Raw genomic sequence first — 22,027 nt, forward strand, 5'->3', positions numbered from 1 at the left:
TGCCTCAGTGAACTATGTCATCATTGTGTGACTGACTACCAGGAAGGGACTCTGTAACGACTCCATGGTCCCAGAGGCAAACACCTGAGCCCTGCACCTTCCCTGGCTGTAGGGCCCAAGACAAGTGTCGTGATTGTTCCTATGGTTAAAAAAAAAAAAAAAAAAAAAAAAAGTTCCGTTACCATAGTGATGCTCCTATAGCTTCCCGCTCCACCATGGTTAATCATTTGGACACATCTTGTTATATTTTAACAGAGACCTTGTGATGGGTTATAGGTACTCATCTCATGCATGTTTATGTCCCTCTTTAAAAAAATCCTCATTTACTACAATGTTAGTGGAAAGGCACAATTACACATAACAATGTTTTGATGTTCTGACATTGTTCTAACCCGATAGACTCACTATACTGTACTCTCTGTTGTCATCTAAAATATATATATATATATTTTTTGCATTTCTCAATGGATTTCCCATTGTCCTCAAGGGCATCGATTAATGATTATCCCCTATAATAGTTAAAGCAGAATCCTGGAATCTGCTGGATCGGCTATATGGGACTCACAAGCCAGATGGGGCACATGAATCTCTTGATTGATTGAGAACTACTCCATGAGCCTTAAATCCTATGATCCAATGGTTCCTGTTTACTCTAATAAATACTGAAACCTAACAAATACACGATATGTTAACAACATGCTTTACATACAAATAAAACTGGGAGATCACAGGTTCAGTAACCACACATGTCCTGATTCCCTGCTTGCTCATTTGCTGTTAAGTCCCTGCCTTTAACCATTAAAACAAACTGGAGAGAATGAAATGCTTGTTCTTCCAATACAGCATCTAGAGAGGCATCAGCATCATGGTAAATGGTAAATGGTAAAATGGACTGCATTTATATAGCACTTTTATCCAAAGCGCTTTACAATGTGCCTACATTCACCCATTCACACACCGAAGGCGGCAAGCTACCACGCAGGGTGCTGGCACAGCCATCAGGAGCAATTTGGAGTTCAGTGTCTTGCCCAAGGACACTTCGACATGCGGACTGGAGGAGCCGGGAATCGAACCACCGACCTTCTGGTTGGTGGACGACGCGCTCGAGCTCCTGAGCCACAGCCGCCCCATCATCATCATCATCATCAAATCCTATGCGTAAAACTGGGTATCATGAGTTAAAAGTGGCGTTTGTTGTCTATCAATGACCATTCACTGTCACAATGCAATAAGCCTGATTAGATTAATAAACAAACCATTGACTCAGATCAGGGTGACTGTTCTGGCTAATGATCAGAATATGAAACCAAACCGGGATGGATGCCTTCAGCTGCTCATGTGATGCGCGTGATGCTGCTGTGGCTGCCTGGTGGTGATGTGACGGTGCGCTATTGGACAGGAGAGAGGAGCGGTCCCTTCTGCACCCAGGCTGTGTGATGATGATGATGATGATGATGATGATGATGATGCAAGGAAGGGACTCCACAGTTAAATATTGGGGCTATTTATAGTTCTGTTTCTATCGGCTGCCTGTATCGATACCCCCCCCCCCCCCCCCCCCAAAAAAAAAAAAAAACTATAATAAAATGATGTCATGTTATGATGCTCGGGTGCTCTTTTCCCCCGGTGCAATGGCAAGTTTCTGTAGGCTACCTGTGTTCTTTTTAGATGCCGCCTATAAGAACACGGTGCACGACTATAGGTGCACTTTGATGATGCCCTCTCTGACCACCATGCAGAGATTCATAGGGGACCATGCAAATGTCCAGGGGAGTGAGGAGAGGCGGGGGTTATATAACATCATCAGAATCACGGATCAGTGTGTGTGCGCGCACGCTCTCTCTCTCTCTCTCTCTCTCTCTCTCTCTCTCTCTCTCTCTCTCACACACACACACTCACTGCTTGGACTGAGAAACAAGAGAGAGGCTTGACAAATAATGTCTCCATAAACAACATCAAATAATGTCCGCAGCAGGTATTTCCTACCTGTCAGTGCGCTGTCTACCATTCTCGCCGGGCGGCGCGCCGTGCTGTGCCGTGCTGGAGATGCGCTTTGGAGACACCGACCTTTGGTTTGTCATTCGCCAGTCAAAGGTCAAAGCGTTACACCTCCCGTTACACAGACCTGTCCTGTATCCGGATCCTCCGGTAGCAACCAGCTAACGTGTCAATAAAACGACTGTGGCTACAGCACTACGCTACAGCATCATCATATCATCACATTTTTGGCATAGGAGCAACAAACACCGCGATGGCGATTGGTAGATCTCTACAAGATGTGGATGAGCGTTAAGTGAGGCGGTGGCGCGGCACGCGGATATTGGAGATCTGTACAGTAGAAGCTGCGCCGCACGCATCACGCAGGAGATGTCAGTGTGGCTGGACCAATAACAAACACACACCGGCGCCCCGGGAAAACCTGGCCCGGATCACTGACCCGGACTGAACACTGGCTGATTTTGTCTAAATAAAATAACTAGTAACTCAAGATCAATTTCTAAGGAGAAGGATAAGAAATCAATAACTGTAGTAGGAATATGCTATAGCCTCAATAAATAGCCTATTTTGCCATAGGAGTTTAAAAATACATAATAAGGTCACTCACTCTTCCATCCTAGTAGCCTACAAACAATATGAATATTATATTATAGTGATAAGGCAGGGCATAGGAGATCAAAAATACACAAATAGCTGGTCCGGTCCTAGCCTAGTCCGGTCCTAACACACTATTGAATAGAATAGACACTTTTTTCTGCCAATATACTTAAATGAGATCTAACAGGCATTGCAGTCCAGAAGTTACATTTCTTTCTGGAGATGAGCTTTTCATAAGGCTGCATAGCAGGTTTCAGCACAGTCCTCATCGAAACCTGTGTGATGGTTCATGCTGTCAGTCAGGCCCCAGCACTGTAGGCTACAGCCTGTCAGAGGTACAGCAGAGGATACAGCATAGCTGCCTAGTAATCCCTCACGTACACACAGGAGCTCCACCCACCCAGGCTCTACTGCACATGGGATTTATGTACTGAACTGGGAGGACTACTAGACCACAGCTAGTCTTCCTGTGTGTGTGTGTGTGTGTGTGTGTGTGTGTGTGTGTGTGTGTGTGTGTGGGGGGGGGGGGGGGGGGGTGGTAGGAGGTGCGCATGCATTGTAAGTGTGTGTTGGTGTATCTGTCTTCAGAGAAAGAAACACATGGGAGGCCGTTTAGGGTGAAAACATTGAAATTTTGTGCACATACAAAAGGTACAAACAGCCTCCCATAAACACACACACACACACACACACACACACACACACACACACACACACACACACACACACACACACACACACACACACAATGGTCTATCTATGGTCTACTCTTGTGTTGATTGTAACATATCACACCCCTCCTGCTGCTTCCTGTTTTTCTCATGGTGTAGGAAAGATCTTCTCATTGATGAAGGAGCAACAGAGGGAGGAGCTCACATAAAGCCCTCCCCCTATGTGTTTTTTTTTCAATCTTTACCAAACCCGGGGGAGGAGCTTATTTTAGTATTTGGATTTTCCTGTGAGAAAAGAAGTGGCAAAAGAAAATGAAACAATGGAGAAGCACTTGACTTGTCTTGTCTCACAAGTGATTTTTCAAAATGTTTGAGGCTGTCTTTGGTGAGTGGAAGAAAGAAAGGAAAACATTAAAGCACACATCAATTAGTTTGATTTATGTATTTATTTATTTATTTATTTATTTATTTATTTATTTATTTATTTATGTATTCATTCATTCATTCATTCATTCATTCATTCATTTATTTATTTATTTATTTATTTATTTATGTATTTATTCATTCATTCATTCATTTATTTATGTATGTATGTATGTATGTATGTATGTATGTATGTATGTATGTATGTATGTATGTATGTATGTACTGTATGTATGTATGTATGTATTTATTTATTTATTATTTATTTCTGGGTGGGTAGCAATTTTAACTCATACTGTAGCCTTATTCTTTAGCTGTAGGTCTTATAAAAGAAACCAGGCCGGCCATCAATAAAAAACTAATTCTACAATTTGCCCATTTTACATTTAATATCTATTTGAACCACAGTTTACGCTGTGAAATATTGTATAACCATCAGTTTTTGTCAATAAATTCAGGAATTAAATCATTCCTTCACTTCTCCGTTTTGGCTTTTTAGTGGTGGCACTGCCCTTTTGATGCTGTTTGGATTCAGGAATGAGATTTTAAAGCATCTAGCTTTCAGTATTCATCTGATGGTCTTATGCCACACATTGGCTAATAGCTGGTTTACTGTACACGTAGGTAAGAGAGGTATATGCTGCAAACAGCTATGGGATCACAGTCACCCCAGCTGTAATGTAACGCATACAAATTAGCCATGAGAAAAAGCTTTTTATTGGAGTAGGAATGGGGGCATGTCAGGACAGCGTGGTGTAAAAACAGGCCGGGAGAAAAAAAATCACTGTGGTATTACGCAACCACAGCAGGGTGTGGTTACATACAGTTTAACTCTTTCATGGCCATGAGCCTCCACATGTGTTGTGCTCCACAGTGGAAACCAAAGTGTAACTACACTGTAATAACCTAGAATATAAATGTAATATCTCAACAAATCCTACAAACTGATCACATGAGCAAACACACGTTTCACATCCACTGTGTGCATGTGGCCTCTCTCTGAGGGCCTTCAGACATGGACATTTTAGATTCACATTTTAGCCATAATAGCTCACATACATTCAACCTCCTAAATCACCCAACATTTCAAGCAACCAGGAGTGAAATGGTTTGGTCGTTTGGTCACTCTTTTATCATCTATGGTCTCTTTTACATCCATCAATAATACCATGAATGACACATTCTCGCACATGGTTTAAGAGGAAATGATAGAAGATAGAGGAAAGTCCACCATTAATCGAGCTGGCAAACACAATTTCAGCATATTTCATTTTTATTGCACAATTGGCTATGGTTTTATTGATTTAGAAGTTGTGTTTGAATTTCCAATTGGACAGACCGTTACATTTACTGTCAGGTGAAAACCTCATAATGCAGAGCTTGGTGAATTAATGTTTTGACTTCATTTGAAGGATTTCACGCTGCTCTTTGGGTTGAGGACATTCCACCACCCAAAAACAGTTGATAAAAGAAAAAGATGATTGTCAAGCTAAAATCTAACAAAATCTTGTACAGTTTTCACACGACAATGGATGACTTGTATATCACAATCCCAAAAAAAAGCCTTTACAGATATGACCTTCATGCTTCAAAATCCTAAAAGTAACGAATAAAAATGATATCCAGCAATCTCTCAAATGAGAAAGAAACACTGTAACAACGTTATAAACAACAATCTCTGACACATATCTTTGAGTGCAAAAGCATGTCAAGGCAACCGTTTATATTTATTAAAGGAATGTAACAACACTTGAAGGCACTCGGATACTCGGTGCTGGTCTTCACTGACTGCTGAGTGTGCTGTGGAGCCATGACGCGGTGTGGGCTCTTGGTCCAGTCCAGCATTGCATAAAACAGACAGCACAAAAGTAAAGAATTTAAGTATTTGAAGGAATATGTTTTCACAGAGCTGAGAAAGCCAATAAGTTTTGCTTGCATCATCAATGTTATTATTTTTGCAATCAATGGTCGATAACTTCAATACTTTTCCATAGTCTTGCTGTCATGAGAGTTTTACTCTCATACTAGCAGTCATTTTGTATTGGTACAGTATCAAATATCCAGGTTTGGAGTGAAACTTTTTCAATTCTTCTTGTGAGCCAAGCTGTCATAGGAAAGCAAAGCACACTGAATTAACTTTCAAATGCTGCTGTGATTGTCTCTAAGCTCTCTGCTGCTCACATGTCCAAACCCTCTACAGTACTACTACTCCAAGTCTCTCTACAGTACTACTACTCCAAGTCCCTCTACAGTACTACTACTCCAAGTCAGTTAAGGACTTGATCATTTCTCATATGGCTTTAAGGGCAGCTGCCAATGTCATTCTCTATCTGTTCCCTCTCCCTCATTTCTCCTGTTCCTCTTATCTGTTTTTTTTTGTTTATTGTCAGCATCTTTGGGTCCTTGAAAAGCGCTTTATAAACTCATGAATTATTATTATTATTATTGGTTTCTAATGAATAAAACCTCATACAGACACAGGCAATGTATGACTACTGTGTAGGACACCCTCTTCTCAGGATTCCCCCCATTTTGACAAATCTTTAATTTTGCTACAGATGTTTTCCTCAAATTTGCAAAATTTTATAGTAACTATGTGGGGATTTGAAAGATTGCAAGTCAAAGAACATGTTGCAATGATTTGCGTAATTGTTGATAAGTGGCGCCAGTAAAGATACTTGCATGGATCTACGTGTGCAGAACCTTTCTTTTGTTTTAGTACGTGCTGCTATCAAATTGCACTGATTTAATAAAATTGCGGCCTGTGTCGTGATGTGCATGATGCCACACGGTTAATATGCAGAAAACAACAAAAACAGCCGTTGAATAATGTTGTGACTGCGAAATCACAAGCGCGCTGAAGGACCGGGTCGAGTTTGGATCGGTTTCCTCGTCCGCTTGTCTCACTCTGACTGTTAACGCGGGGACGTGGAGAGCTGACCCCGAGGTCAGCCTCTAGAAACGCCGCGCTACTTCCTCTCGCTCTTCGCTGATGTTTCCCTGTGGCCTGGTCGCTGGCAGCGCTGGTCAGGGCGTCTGGCTCTGGCAGGTGTCTGATGGCGGCGTGTCGATCTTGGTGCTGAGGAGAGAGCTGAGGTAAGGCCAGATGCTGTCCGTCTCTGTGCCCGAAAACGTGTGCAGGATTCCCTTCTTCCTGGATGGGGGAAAGAAGACAAAAAAGAGAAAAGAAGAAAAAAGAAAATGTGTCTTATTTTGCATGTCAGGACCCCCTGGAAAACGAGATGTTTCAGCTCAAGGGGGTTTTCCTAAATACACTTCTATCATCATTTAATTGATTGATTGGTCGATTCATAGATTGCACACTAAGATACAGATAATTATAGTAATGTGTGAGTCTATCTTGAGGGCTAATGCCATCGACAATTAAGATTCAGATTCAGATTCAGATTTATCGCGCCGTATTGATAACCTTACGAGGCAGCTGGATTTGCGAGATCCCGATCGTGCGAGAAACCCATCTCGTCACGCTCCAAGCTATTGGTTTAGCCGTCCAGAGGCAGCTATGGGCGGGATTTAGGTGTGTCAACAGCGAGAAGCAAGCCCGTGATAGACGGTGATAGACAGATGGTTTATCCAATCACCTGACAGGTATTTTTTAATGGGCCTGCCCTTTTCAAAACAGTTTTCAAAGACGCCACCCCAGATGCTTCTGTGTAACCATCTGGCAGTGTCAGGTTATCCCTAAGGGGAAATTTGAGTGCAACAGCATCAATTGGCAGAACATTGCCAAGGCAGTACAGGAAAGGTCATAAGAAATAGCACAAGAAAGACATAAGGCAATATAAATCAAATGTAAAACTATAAAACGATAAAGACACACAAACCATTAGTGTTGTACATTTGGATATCGATTTGACTGAATATCTACAGAATTAACTGCCATTTTACAATCACCCACATTGGAAGTCATCAGTAAGATTACTGCCTAAAGCAATCCCACTAGAATTGCATTTGTATAGAGCTCAACATAGAAGTGAGTTTCCCATTCATTTACTCCATAGACATAAAAAAAAAAAACTTATATACAGCTAGTTTTAAGGCTGGAAGCAAGCTAACCCGTAACCTACTGAATCATGAGTGACCATAAAACATTTCAATTAGAGCAAAAATTAAAAATAAATACGGGGGGAAATTTTAAAAAGTGCATGTACTCACTTGTACAGGTCTATGACGGGCTTGGCCACATCCTTGTAGTGCCTCAGTCTGGCCACCAGGGCCTCTGGCTTGTCGTCATCATGCTGGACCAGCGGCTCCCCGCTGATGTCATCCCTGCCCTGGAGAAGGCACAACACTGTCACACATGGCACAGCACAATGATGTCAACACGTGACAACACAGGACAACAGCATAACACTGGGCATGACAACACAGCACAGGACATATCCAGACCAGCACAAGTATATAACATAACTGTAGAAGAAAAATCGAACTAAATGACAACATACTATTCCAGCCTTTTGTCTCTGACCTGATTCTCAGGCTAATCAATGCATGAATCTGAAGCTTGGAGGTAGGAATTGAAGACTACTTGCAAGATTCCGCTGGTTTTCGAGGTACACAAGTGTTTCCTGTGCAAAGGCACATGGCAGCCATGTACTGGTGATATCCTGGTGTCAAATTCAGCCTATGTCACTCCTCTTTCTCTCTCTTCTCTTCCTGTCTCACACACTATCTAATAAAGCAGAGATGCACTTGTGGTTGTGAACCGTGCCTCCGTGTGCCAGCGATCTCTCGGTCTGACAGCCAGCTCGCAATAGACCCTTTTCACAGGGGCCATTTTGTGTCGAAAAGGCAGGGCAAACACAGGTGCATGCAAAACGCTAATGAGGGTTTCAAACTCCCATGATTGTAAGTTGGAAACCCTCATTACTGTTTTGTTTGCACCTTTGTTTACCCTGCCTTTTTGACACAAAATAGCCCCCGTGAAAAGGGTCTATTAGTGGTAGTCGCATGTGGCCCGTGGCCCGCGGGCACCCTCTGTGTGGCCCGCGATGGAATTGCATTTTTTTTTTTCCCTTTTTCTTTTTACAGTGCACCTCAACGCAACATGCAAGATACCGGCTGAATAAGTGTCCAAATGTTCATGTCATTCTGGCCAATACTCCACTTCTGTTATAGCATTTCAGTCTGGAATATGGAATATCTTTCAATAATCTATGATTTAGCTGCTAAATTGTCAAATACCGCCGTCTGCTTGCTACCCAGGTACTTATGTATGTACTTAACCTAACTAACTTAACCTACGGTAACTAACTATCCGGTGTGCACAACATTGTCAGACTAAACTAGACACCCCAAAAACCTACAATCCGCTACAGAAAAATGTATATTGTTTGTTTATTAACTGGCCCCTGGCCTTGTATCATTTCACGAAAGTGGCCCCCGGGCAAAGCAAGTTGAGTATCCTTGATCTAGAGGCTCTAGAATCTAGAGGCTGTGGGGCAGTTGTCAAACAGACATACAAATCTAGAAATGAGATGCCTGGAGTGAGGAGGGCTCAGCAATACATAAAAAAAAAATCATGTTCATTTGGGAGCGCTTCAAAGGTGTGAATCTTGGATCTAACATAATTTCTGATTTGCAGGAATCTGAGCCAGTTTACCCTGCCTTTTCGACACAAAATGGCCCTTGTGAAAATTGTCTATTTCTCCTCCAGGGGATCGATAAAATGTTGCCAAAAAAGAAAAAAGAAAATAAACGTCAAAGCATCCCTCAAAGCGCTTAAATGACCGTAACAGTAAAGTGACATGTGGAGTTGTCAGACCTGGACTCGCGGGGGGTTGAAGCCCATGTTGTAGACCCTGCCGCTGGCCGGGTGGACCCAGCGGTCACTCAGTCGCTCCTTCAGCGTCTCGTAGGGGATGTTGAGGCTGATGACCAGGTCCAGCTCACACATGCTGTTCAGGGCCTGGGCCTGCACTAGGGTCCGGGGAAAACCTGGGAGAGAGCAGGTGGACCTTATCTTTTCAACTGTATTATATGGTATCTATTTTACACACTTTTTCCTATTCCCCTTATTCAGAAGAGACCGTCTGGAATGAGAGACTAACAGGAAGTGTAAATACAATCGGAACTTCCGATTGTATTTACACTTCCTGTGACTAATCAACCTAGTCTGACTTTGTTTTTTCTACAAGGCCGCACCCTATAGGTGCAGCCAAGACTAGGCAAGAGAACACCTACAGTAAACCATATTTTGTGCCTGATGAAGAGCCTGTTCTGAGAGCATAAACTGTGTGAGTTCTACCCTCTTGTGGTGTGAATCTAGATCATCTCTGCCCACCTGATTAAGAAGCCACGCCTCACCTTCGGTTACCAGCTGATCATGATGATTTCTTAGCTCTGGGGTATATATACATGTACACACCTGACGCTGAGCTTAGTTCCCTGCTGGATTGTCTGGTGCGACTGTTTGACTTCCTGTCTCGCTATTTGACAAGTTTTTGACAAGTTTTTCTGATATCTGCCTGCCTTGATTTCTGGATTTGTGTTTTGGGTCGTCTTGTTGGATTGGATCTGTACCATTTTCTCTCTACTCCAAGTAAATTCATGTACACACACCTCTCCCTCTAAGTGTCTGCATTTGGGTCTCTGGTTGGTCTGCCCATTACAAAATTACTTGGGCTATCACATTTTGATTGCATTTCTGTGATTAGATAACTTGTATACAGTATTACAATAAACAACAATAATAATAATGTGGTACTGAATGGATCCGCATATAATAGGGAAGTTCTCTTTTTGCCTGACCTCCATGTCCATATGTCTCCTTTTGGTCCGGTTCTCAGTGTAGCTATTGCTGGCTTTATGTATTGGACAAGAAAGTGACTGTGGCTCAGTATAGTCCTTTATGGCAGTGGTTCTCAAATGGGGGTCCGGGGACACCCAGAGGTCCTTGAGGGGGCTCCAGGAGGTCCCCAGCCAAAAGGAGGGTAATTTATTTTAGCTATAATTCCATTCATAGTAACAGAATGACTATTTTGATCATGGGTTTTATACACTTTCTGTAATAAAACATCTACAAGCATCAATCTTATTATCATATGGGGGTCTGTGGGACAAAATCCTATCAAATGGGGGTCCGTGGTCTAATTCTTGTCAGTTTAGGGTTCCTTCATGTGAAAGAATTTGAGAAGCACTGCTTTATGGCCAGTAAAGGAATGTCAACTCTCTCTAACCACTAGACCACCTCGTTCCCAAGGAGAGAAATGGACAGATCAAAGGTTGAGGAGGGAGGGAGAGAGAGGGAGAGAGAGAGAGAGAGAGAGAGAGAGAGAGAGAGAGAGAGAGAGAGCAGTTTGTGTATGTGTATATTGAGAAGGTAGGGGTGTGTGTGGGGTGTTGACACAGAGTGTGCGTGTGTAAATATTATGAGAGGGAACGAAAAGGGAGTGAGTGAGTGAGTGAGTGAGTGAGTGAGTGAGTGAGTGAGTGAGTGAGTGAGTGAGTGAGTGAGTGAGTGAGTGAACAACTCATACCGGAAATGTGAAGAAGAGTTACGGATACAATTTGCTGTCTCTCCTGTCACGGTTATGAAATGTCACACTAGGACAATCTAGACTTTTTCTACGAGAAAGTCTGTCTCGAGAGATTACACTAGAGTTAACAAACACAATGAAAGATGAAAGAATATATTGGTGTGTGTGTGTGTGTGTGTGTGTGTGTGTGTGTGTGTGTGTGTGTGTGTGTGTGTGTGTGTGTGTGTGTGTGTGTGTGTGTGTGTGTGTGTGTGTGTGTGTGTGTGTGTGTGTGTGTGTGTGTGTGTTGTGGGTGTGCGACCTTGACTTCGGTGTTGTTTTCGCTTTCGGAAACCCGCACTAGTCATGTTTACTAATGCTAGTCATGTGCCAAGTGACATGATCTGACCTGTCTCAAGGACAGACAGCTTTAAACCACTTGGTTCCATCATTGTTTGACATCTGTCGTGAAAATAGCAGGTAATATTTAACCTGGAAAACAACACAATGGTCAGCTAAGTTAAGTAACACTAAGTTAATTTAATTTAAGTTAAGTTATTCTTTATCGTCCTCGTGGGGAAATTCATCCTCTGCATTTGACCCATCCTCTACTAGGAACCTTCCAGGAACTAGGAGCAGTGGGCAGCCGCAGTGCAGCGCCCGGGGACCAACTGACTCCAGTTCTTTTGCCAGTGCCTTGCTCAATTCCCCTTCTCAGAACATTTCATATCCCTAGCAGTGTGAGGAAAAGCTTGCACCAAACCAATAAAAGTAGTCTGTGTTCAAGGCTCTATAAAACTTCCAACAATTAAATACCGGTAGTTCAAGCCTCCAATAATTAGACTGTTGTGGAACTACTTAATGTATTTCATTGTGGAAATGTATGTACATGAAATGTACTGACATCAACAACAAAACCTGATGGGTAGCTTAGACCAGTATAACAAAAAACATAATCCCTTTCTGACAGTATCCCCAGGGCTCCATTGAAAAAGAGATTTAGATCTCAATGAGACACGCGCACCTGGCTAAATAAAGCATAAACAAATAATTATGTACAAATGATGTACATTGATGGTATGCAACCTCTCCTTTGCTCTGCTAAGGTATGTTCATTTAATATACATTGTGCAACAGTTGGGAGCAAGTAGACCTGATATTTTGTTCAGTATATTGATGAAACAATGATATATTGAATTATATATATATATATATATATATATATATATATATATATATATATATATATATATATAGACTTTTTAAAGACTTTAGTAACTTTTGAAAACACTACCCCTGACCCTTTTAAAAACAACTTTTAAGAAGTTTTGTTTTGTTCTGCAGAAATAAAAGTAGCATAGGGGATCAGTGTCCTGAGGTGCAAACTCTCACTGTGGGTTCAAACCCCTATCTGATGATCTTTGTCATGTGTTCACCTTGGTCCCCTCTCTCCTTGTCACTCTCTGGACACTAGTAAATCAAAGCAGACACATGAAAACATACTAAAGAAACATAATAAATGGGATGTTTGCGGAGCATGGACCTCCTGCGGGGGAGATCTCCCCTGGGTCCCGCTGAACCTGGTTTGAGCCCTACACTGCGGTTCTTACCATCCAGCAGCCAGCTGTGGCTGTTCAGCTGCTCCACTCTGGGCAACATGAGTCTGGTCATCACACGGTCAGGCACTAGCAGGCCTCGATCTACGTACTTCCTCACCAGCACACCTGCCTCTGATACACAACACAGGTCAAGATAGACAACACATCTTATGAGATTTAAAACAGAGATGGGTGATAAAAACACTCATCTTGGCACCAGAATACTTTAGAACCACTGTTCACTGCTATCTTCTCCAACATCATCTATTTAGTGATGGTGAATCGGTGAAGACCCCAGGACATAGAAACCATACATGTGTCACCTCCCCTACATTTAGGAACAGGACTTCTAAACTGTTTTACTGTGTCAAGCCAGGCACAGTGGTGAAACATTTCAGTAATGGCAACCATGCAGGCACATGTGTTTTTACTTAAAGACCCTGGAAACCGAAATCCACAAAAACCTTCTAACTATGTAATTTAGGGTCTCTAGGCACTGAACTCAAATTTCATTAGCGGTGTACAAAGCTTGGCACATGTGAATATAATGAATTCCAGTTCTAGTCCAATGTGCAAGAAGACTATAGTGCAAAAGGTAAATTTGGGACATAATAAAATAAACTAATATCAAGCTGTAACTGGAACACTGAATTTCAGTGTCCACACGTTTCCACTATGATATCAAGTCTCCTCCTAAAGACAGAAAGAAAACCTGCTTTTGGTGACATCAAAATATCAAGTAGCTGGAGCTTCTTCCTTGTTTTTGAATGAAAGGATGGCTTTGTTTACATGCAATTTTGAGCTCCTTCTAATAGTTGTAGTAATAGATGGACTAGGGAATGTAGGCATACATAATGTATTGACATGATACAATTTATTACCTGTATGTATCATATGCCATCTGTTAATTTCCCCTTTCGAATCTATGTGACAATTACAACTAACAGTACTACTACTAGACTACTGCTACTACTACTACTACTACTACTACTACTACTACTAGGCTACTACTACTACTGGTAGGCCTATAGGCTACTACTACGACCATTACTATTTGACTACTTCTAATAAAACTACTGCTGCTGCTACCACCATCCTTGCAGTTCTACTAACCTATGCTATTATAACTGCTAATAGCCTACTTCAAATATTTATGAGATGACTAGTCTACTATAGGCTACTAGGCTATTACTAGTCTACTAGCCTACTACTACTACTACTACTAGCCTATCTACTATTACTACACCTAATAATAATAATAATAATAATAATAATAATAATAATAATAATAATAATAATAATAATAATAATAATAAAAGTAATTCGATATTCATATATGCAGGCTAGAAAATGAATGACATGTCCCCATTAACTTTCCCCTGTAGGCTATAGTTCCTCCTGTTGCAGATATTGACGCTAGATGCAGCTGATGTAGGCTACAATACCTGTATTTGCTGCCATGCTCTCCCGCAGATAGTGACCACTGGACAGATACTGCAGGCCAAAGCTTTGTGCAATCCTCTCGGATATGGTTCCTTTTCCAGATCCCGGTGGACCCATGATAGCAGCTCGGAATAATTTGGCCATGTCTCTTCCCCCCCAAAAAACAAGCTGCTGCTACTGCAGAAACCTATGGGACGCACAAGCGATTGCCCTTTTTCCTCATAGGGCTTTTGCACCGTGAGAGAACAAAGTTAATTAGCCGTTAATTCAAGTCTTAATCAGTGACATGCATGAGCAATCTAACGAAGTGCCAAAGCCCGGTAGCTGATATAAACTCTTATGTTCTTCTTACCAATATAAATTTCAGCTTATCTCAAGGACTCTGCGGGTCTCGCTGCTTCACACTGAGAGACCGTTCTCTGCTGCGCACATTGGGGCTATCCAGAGCACGCCAGAGGCTGTATGAAGGTCTAGTCGAGAAAAAGGGCTATTTTTTTTTCTATTTTTTTCCTACAGCTCCCTCACGGACTCATTAAGCTCGCCTACGTCTTTAAGAAGAAAGACTTTTCTCTGCGAATGATATGAGGGAGTCTCCACAACGCCCTATTTTGCTGCGCACATCATCCAGAAAAAATGCGGATGACGGAACGTCGCAGGGCAATCTGGTTACTGTAGTCTTTATACAGTGGGCGCTTCGAGATCCACATTAATATCACAGGCAAACCGTACGCCATTGTAGGCCTATATTACATGATTATTACAGGAATGCTGATAACAGGTTATAGCTATAGCCTATCTATCTATCTATCTATCTATCTATCTATCTATCTATCTATCTATCTATCTATCTATCTATCTATCTATCTATAGGCTATCTCCAATACATCTCTCTATCTATCTATCTATCTATCTATCTATCTATCTATCTATCTATCTATCTATCTATCTATCTATCTATCTATCTATCTATCTATCTATCTATCTATCTGTCTGTCTGTCTGTCTGTCTGTCTGTCTGTCTGTCTGTCTATCTATCTATCTATCTATTTATCTATATAGCCTATGCATCATATTTATAATGATAATAGCCTATAATTTGGATGTGTGTGTGTGTGTGTGTGTGTGTGTGTGTGTGTGTGTGTGTGTGTGTGTGTGTGTGTGTGTGTGTGTGTGTGTGTGTGTGTGTGTGTGTGTGTGTGTGCGTGTGCGTGCGTGTGCGTGTGCGTGTGCGTGTGCGTGTGTGTGTGTGTTCCAAGTCTCTGATTAGTTTAGGGAATAATTAAGAAAATTCCTCTTTTATTGTCAGTGAGATTAGGCTACAACAAGCCCTATTTAGGTCCCCCCTATAAACAGTGATGTCGACTTCTGTATACCAAATCTTAATCACACATTAGAGTTTATTTCATTTTCATCAGTCATCTATTTTTATCAATTTATTTTAAATTGCCGTTTTAATTAGTCTTATATTCGTAAGGCTAGCCTACATTTTTATTATTCTTCAAACAAGTGAAACCTTGACCCACGACAGACAGACTGAGCGGTGGGTCACTCCACTGGTGATGATGTCATCACCATATACAGTAGCCTACAAGGCACTGCTTGACATTTAATTTTGCATTGAAAACTAGTGCATTTACATTTTTTTCCACTTTTTTTTATTGGATTTGAAGACTAAATGAACTGGCAGCTATAATATGCACTGAGCTAATTGGTTAATTGGTGACAACACCTCCTGCATTCCACCACTTGTTGACAGCATATGGACTGCACCATTGGAGCGTTTATCATCGTCTGTGTTTGGGTCTGCCCTACTGGCAACAGCCGCAGAAAAACACGAGACGCTGTCATTCCGCGCAATATTTGCGGACGGGAGGAAAGTGAATCGACTTGTTGCAAGCCATACGACGGCGGCGGCACGGCAGCAGTGTGGAGCAGTCCCATGCAGAGCCTTCAGTCAGAGGAGAAACCACTCATCCATCAGGCGAGGCACTCGGAAGATTTACCAATTTTTAACAAAACTAGTTTTTTGCCTCCATACCCGGAAGCCTGTTTTTTCAGTCATGATCATTTTGTCACATGGCTTGGAGATTTCAATAACAACAAAAAATGGCGACAATCACGTTGCTCTGTGTGGTCTTGCTGCGTCATTAAAAATATTCACGTAAAACACGGGGAAATAAACGGGAGATTTGCAGGTAAGTGATCTCAAATTTGTCGTGTATTTAACGGCGACTAAGTGTAATTAAAAAAAAGAATAAAGATGGCAGATCCTTGCACAACATGCTATTTGTTTTTACCTAGAAAAGGGGTGTGTATAACGCTGGGCGTTAACGTTTGGCTGCACAATAACAACACTCAAAACGATATCCTTGCACTTAGATGTTGATTTTATCTGTCTTTTTTTTTTTTTAGAACATGCATGTTTAATAAAAGCACATGCGTGTTATATAATGATACCAATAACGGGCGCGGTTTGCCCAACTTTTGTTTATTTTTAGGCTATAATTAAAACAGCAACAAGCTCGGGCACCGTGCAGAATTCAAATCTCACTGTTAAACTCGTTGTCAGTCAGCAGCCTGTCGAAGAGAGCAATTGATCCATATACTGCAGCCTGTTGCCTCACTGTAGTGAGTGCTATTAAGCCCTTCCACTTATTTACATATCGCACAGTAGGATAATCCCGCTCGCTCATGATAATACTGTGAAAATGGGCTTGCCTGTATAGCCTACTTTGCTTGTTTATTGCACACGTTGTTGTGTATTATTCGTGTGTATAATATAGCCTGTTTTGGCCAGTGCAGCGAGGGAGCGGACCTAATGGAGTTGTTTACATGAAGTGCGGAGGGCGGACTGGCGGAGGGGAGGAGCCGCTCGGAGCGCGACGCGAGCGAACTGCCAGAAGAGCTGCGAGGGGGGCGGGGCCAGCCCGGGAGGAATCATAACAAGTCTGACGTCACTCGGCCTTGTGGTTGGTATGAATTATGTAGTTTTCTTTCTACCAAGCCCGAGCAGCAAAAGAGAGGAGGGGAGTTTTTTTCTTCTTCTTCGGTAATTGTTTGATGAGATGTGAGATGAGATGAAACATTAACGAGCTCCCTCTCTCTGGAGGGATTAGAATTGTTGCAGCAGCAGACCAAAATCAAACAAATCAAAGAATATAATATGATGGAGGTGGCAAACAAAAATCAGCAAGTAGGATGTAGGCTATTTAATTTGATCATACAATAAATAAAGTGATAGGATGAATAAAGGAGAAGAGCAAGCAGCATCATATGCATTTTACAAGAGCAGCTATGAACCAGTTGGGCTATCCGACTGGGTTTTAATAAGCTTCTGAATCTGCAGTGATTGTACATGACATTACAGATAAGTCGCTTTATTAAAAGAAAAATTATACACACTTAAATATAGACACTGATCAAATTCCTCCAATTTCCATAGTCAGCATTTCTATTTAAAAATGTGCCATTGTCATGTGGGAACTTCATCAGCATGATCACTCCTAACTGCCTTGACTTGCTGCAGGGCCATCAATACCAAATCTAGACCAAATCTAGACTCTTCTCACATGATACAACACTGGCTGTTCACATAATTCAGATTCGTTTAGCCCCCATGCATCATTCAGTTTATAGGGACTGACTGGAACATCAAAACCATTCCCCAGTTTGCAAAGTTTTTCCAGGCTTAGAGAGCCCATTTTCCCTGATACAAATGAAAATATGAAATCATTTGAAACCGAAGTCCACAGGTGTTTTTCACCTTCCTGTTAATTTAAAGAGATACTCAACAGGCTGAGACAGTACAGCACTGAGAGCCGCTCAGACCTTGGTCATTTCACACCAGCACACTTGTCCCCAAATTGACCCCAGTTTCAGAACGTTTGATTAGTGTGAATGTTGCATTGCGTTCCGCGCCCGGCTGCGCAGCGGGGAACCATGACAGGATTCACTTGAAAAGGTGGTCTGGGGAGCGCTTTGGCGTGCCCGGGCACGGAACACTTGTGAGTGTGAAAGCCAACCGAACCTCATAGACAACACACGGGCGAGGATACACTGCAGGCATAGATGATGACGCAAGTGCACTCTGTTCCATTTCTGAGCACAGAAGAAATGTTGTAATGTGAAAGCTGACCTGCAGGGGAGAGGGGAGGGGGGTAATCGTGCCCGGGCGCAGAACGGAACGAAAGCAATCGTTCCCAGTGAGAAAGCACCCTTACACTAAATGTCAGGATTTTGACCTGCATTCATCAACAACACTACTAAATTCCCATATATCAGAATCAGAATCAGAATCAGAAAGACTTTAATGATCCCCGGGGGGGAAATTGGGACAGGTTACAGTAGCTCGCACTCAGAACACAACATAGCATAAGATAAACAGTAGTTTATACATTGATTTCCAGCAGAGAAAAGTGGGAAAAGTGTTGAGTATCTCTTTAAAATGTTATAGACTCTTTGAGGTTGGAAAGTGCTGATGATTATCTGTGGGAACACTTCAAAATGTAACATATATCTTAACATGCAAGTAATTGAGTGGTATTTTTACAATATTACTGTTATATGGAGAGTAATGCATTAGTTATAATACTTTTGGCTTGACTTGAACACAAATCAAACACTGGATTTATACCACCAACTCATTAATGCGAAAGGGGAAACCTTGTTAACACTTGGATGGACGTTGGAGGCCACCAGCAGAAGCTGTGGACTGCTAGATTTGACAGGCTGCCCTGGTTCAGTTATCACAGTGCTGATGCTGTCCCCATCGAAGGTACAGTACTGTGATAACTGAAGGATGGCTGCCATCTTGACACTAGAGCGGTGGACCATGGCGACTTCCACGAACAAAGGACAACAAAACTATCAGCGTCGTTCTGCACACCTGGAAAATGGATCACCTTTGCATGATGAGTTTCAACACTTTGAGGATTTTGGCTGTTGTGTATTAAAGAACAAGTAACATCAAAGTAAAAAAAACCTGCAAGTCAGTATACAATTCAATATTATCTTCAATGCTACTGTATTTTCTACCTTTCCATGCTCCAATAAATAATGCATAATCTAAAATATTTTCTCTGATTGTGTCCATTGTTTTAATTGTGTCTGTTGTTGACTGTTCAGTGGATTTTTCAATGTGTGTCAGGAGTCCACCATACAAAAACATGTTTTGATATAGTCATAAAAATAAATTACAGAGATACAAAATTTCTGTTCAATTTAGTGTTATAAGTAGATGAAATATTTGGTTATCAGATTTCAACATAATTTGTCCCATGAAGTTCCAATTTGCAACCAAATGATAATAGAATAGAATACGTTTCAAACAAAATACAGTGTGATTTCAGCACTACAGCCTGTTGACAGTGACACAGTGTTGTCAACAGAGGGCGCTCAAACTGTACTGTTGATGAGCTTTGTAGTGTATGGCATGATAGTCTCGCTGGCCAGCCTCCTCTCCCCTCGGACAGAAGGGAGAGGAGGCTGGCCAGCGAGACTAATGGCATGGGTGCTGAGCTGTGTCCTATTGTTTTCCCCCCTGAAATCTCAGTAATGAATGGGATGTGGAATAAGTTGCTAAAATCAGCATTTAAACTAGAGCTGTGATTCATGTTTTTATACAGAAAGGTTTAACTGGCTATTTATTCTTGTTATGTGATTATGCGTTTTGTCAATAAAACAGATAGAGTTGTTGGATTTTGCTGATTTGGCAGCTGAAAATGACCTATGTCTGTATGTGTGCTGCCTACAGTCTCCATTTTGTTACGGGTGATTAGATGAAACACAACTACTGACTCCCAGTATTTTCCAAAACAACATCACAAATCACATCGCACTTGTAATATGATCTGTGGTGGTATTATGTTAAATTAACCCTATTTTTATTTGTTCTATTATTACTGACATGCTGAATACGTGAGTCATGTCTGATGAACCACAGGTCACTTTGCACTTTGTCCTTAGTATGTTTCCCTGACAGGTTACAGAGCTGTGGAAATCCCCTTGCAGTCATGATAGGCTGTATAGTGCATATTTAGTTTCTGTCTCACTCTAATCTCTCGTGACAGACTTTCGACGATGGGTTCCCAGATAGGTCTCACTCAGCTTGCCTTATACGCACGTTTTTGTCTGACTCCTCACACATGATATACAGTATATATATATATATATATATATATATATATATATATATATATAATGGTGCAGTAGGCTGGATTATTTCTGGATATTCAAACTCCATGCCTATATCACCAAAACCAAGTGTGTGTGTGTGTGTGTGTGTGTGTGTGTGTGTGTGTGTGTGTGTGTGTGTGTGTGTGTGTGTGTGTGTGTGTGTGTGTGGGGTGGGGGGTGTGGGGGGGGGAACTAAAAATCCAGTGTTACATAATGTGACACACCTATTTTCGAAATGGAGGCAGGACGCTCAATGCCACAGATTTAAAAAAAAAATACTCTGTTTCGTTATTGTTTTTGCCAACATCCAAAACTGTACTCGCCAGTGACGACGTTGTGAAATGTCTGTCACAGTTCCTTGAATGCAAGACACTGTGTGTGATTACTGGGATACAACATGGGAAGTCCCTCCCTTCTGAATAAAACAAACCACCCACTTTTTTTTTCTCCTTCTGATGTCCTTCCTCTTTCTTGGCAGCAATAAATGTTTTTTTCCCCCCGTTTTATATTTGGTCTCCAACTGATCCTTCTCTAGAACAACAGACCAGGGGGGACCAGAGATGGTGGATCCTGCATTGACCTATAGTCGTTATTGCCCTTCAACCAGACAACCTGGGCTCCAGCGGGTGTCGGCACAAATCCCATTCCTGCTGAAGTGTCCTTGAGCAAGACACTGAATCCCCAACAGCTCCAGGGACACTGATCTGCAGCTGAACCTGACCTGATCTGTCTGAAGAGAATCAGTGATCACACATTTTGCCCCTAGTCTGTTTCCATGCCTTTTTTCTTGCATTTGAAGAGTAGTGCTAGTATTCATAACCCCCCCCCCCCCCCCAATGTGCCCATATCCACACAATCAACCTCTCTTCATTCACAAACATAATATTTCATCTACAGTCAATTGGGAAAGACCAGAATTTCTCTTGTGATTACATCATTCAGAGGGTTTTGAGTCTGATTCCTAGCTTGAGGACAGACTTGTGCCACATATACAGTCTCCTTGACTCATCTGTTGAAGATTGTTTACAGATTTTCCCTTTGATAACAGAAAATTATCTCAATCTCTCATATAAAGCATGTGATTATTTCATTCTCAAACACACAGAGGGATGCACTATAATTCCAGTAATCAATCATAAACAATAGGAACATTATGCAAAGTTGCAAGAGATAAAGAAAAAAGAACATGACCGTTGTGAGGGATTACGGTTTTGAGACTATGACATAGGCTATTGACAATTTGGTAATTTTTCCATGAACATGAATTACATAATCTCCCTGCACCAGTGTTCAGGGGGCTGTCCTCTCTGTCTCTCTCTGTCTCTCTCACTCACACTCTGTCTCCCTCTCTCTCTCTCTCTCTCTCTCTTTCTCTCTCTCTTTCTCTCTCTCTCTCTCTCTCTCTCTCTCTCTCTCTCTCTCTCTCTCTCTCTCTCTCTCTCTCTCTCTCACTCACTCTGTCTCTCCCCCTCTCCCCTACCCCCCAATGGAAAATTGGTGTGTCTGCTAGGCTACTCAGCAGCAAGTTCATTGTGTGAGTTTATCTCCTGTGGTATCACAGTTTTGCTGTGATATTAACAACAAAAACGGAAACAACAGCGAAAGCAACAACAACAATCATAATAGCAACAATTTCAAAGTGCTAA

The 22,027-nt window shown here is 41.8% G+C and overlaps 1 protein-coding gene across 1 annotated transcript; it reads right to left on the bottom strand.

The window, feature by feature from the left end:
- Nucleotides 1-4,388: 4,388 nt before the first annotated feature.
- On the bottom strand, nt 4,389-14,711 carry ak4 (adenylate kinase 4). Its single transcript, XM_083647544.1, has 5 exons — nt 14,211-14,711; nt 12,778-12,897; nt 9,475-9,647; nt 7,866-7,984; nt 4,389-6,843 (listed from the first exon to the last, which is right to left on the bottom strand). Exons 1-5 carry the CDS (start codon nt 14,350-14,352, stop codon nt 6,717-6,719), a joined length of 681 nt encoding a protein of 226 aa, XP_083503670.1. The 5' UTR covers nt 14,353-14,711; the 3' UTR covers nt 4,389-6,716.
- Nucleotides 14,712-22,027: the final 7,316 nt, after the last annotated feature.

This window comes from Poromitra crassiceps (genome assembly GCF_964638095.1).
Source record: "Poromitra crassiceps genome assembly, chromosome: 12".
Taxonomy (NCBI): Eukaryota; Metazoa; Chordata; class Actinopteri; order Beryciformes; family Melamphaidae; genus Poromitra; species Poromitra crassiceps.

Coding starts and splice junctions, on each gene's coding strand:
- ak4 (XM_083647544.1), bottom strand. CDS start 14,352: ATGGCCAAATTATTCCGAGCTGCTATCATGGGTCCACCGGGATCTGGA. Junction 7,985..9,474: donor TCAACCCCCCGCGAGTCCAG/GTCTGACAACTC, acceptor TGCCTTCTCCAG/GGCAGGGATGACATCAGCGG. Junction 6,844..7,865: donor CCCGTCATAGACCTGTACAA/GTGAGTACATGC, acceptor TCCCCCATCCAG/GAAGAAGGGAATCCTGCACA.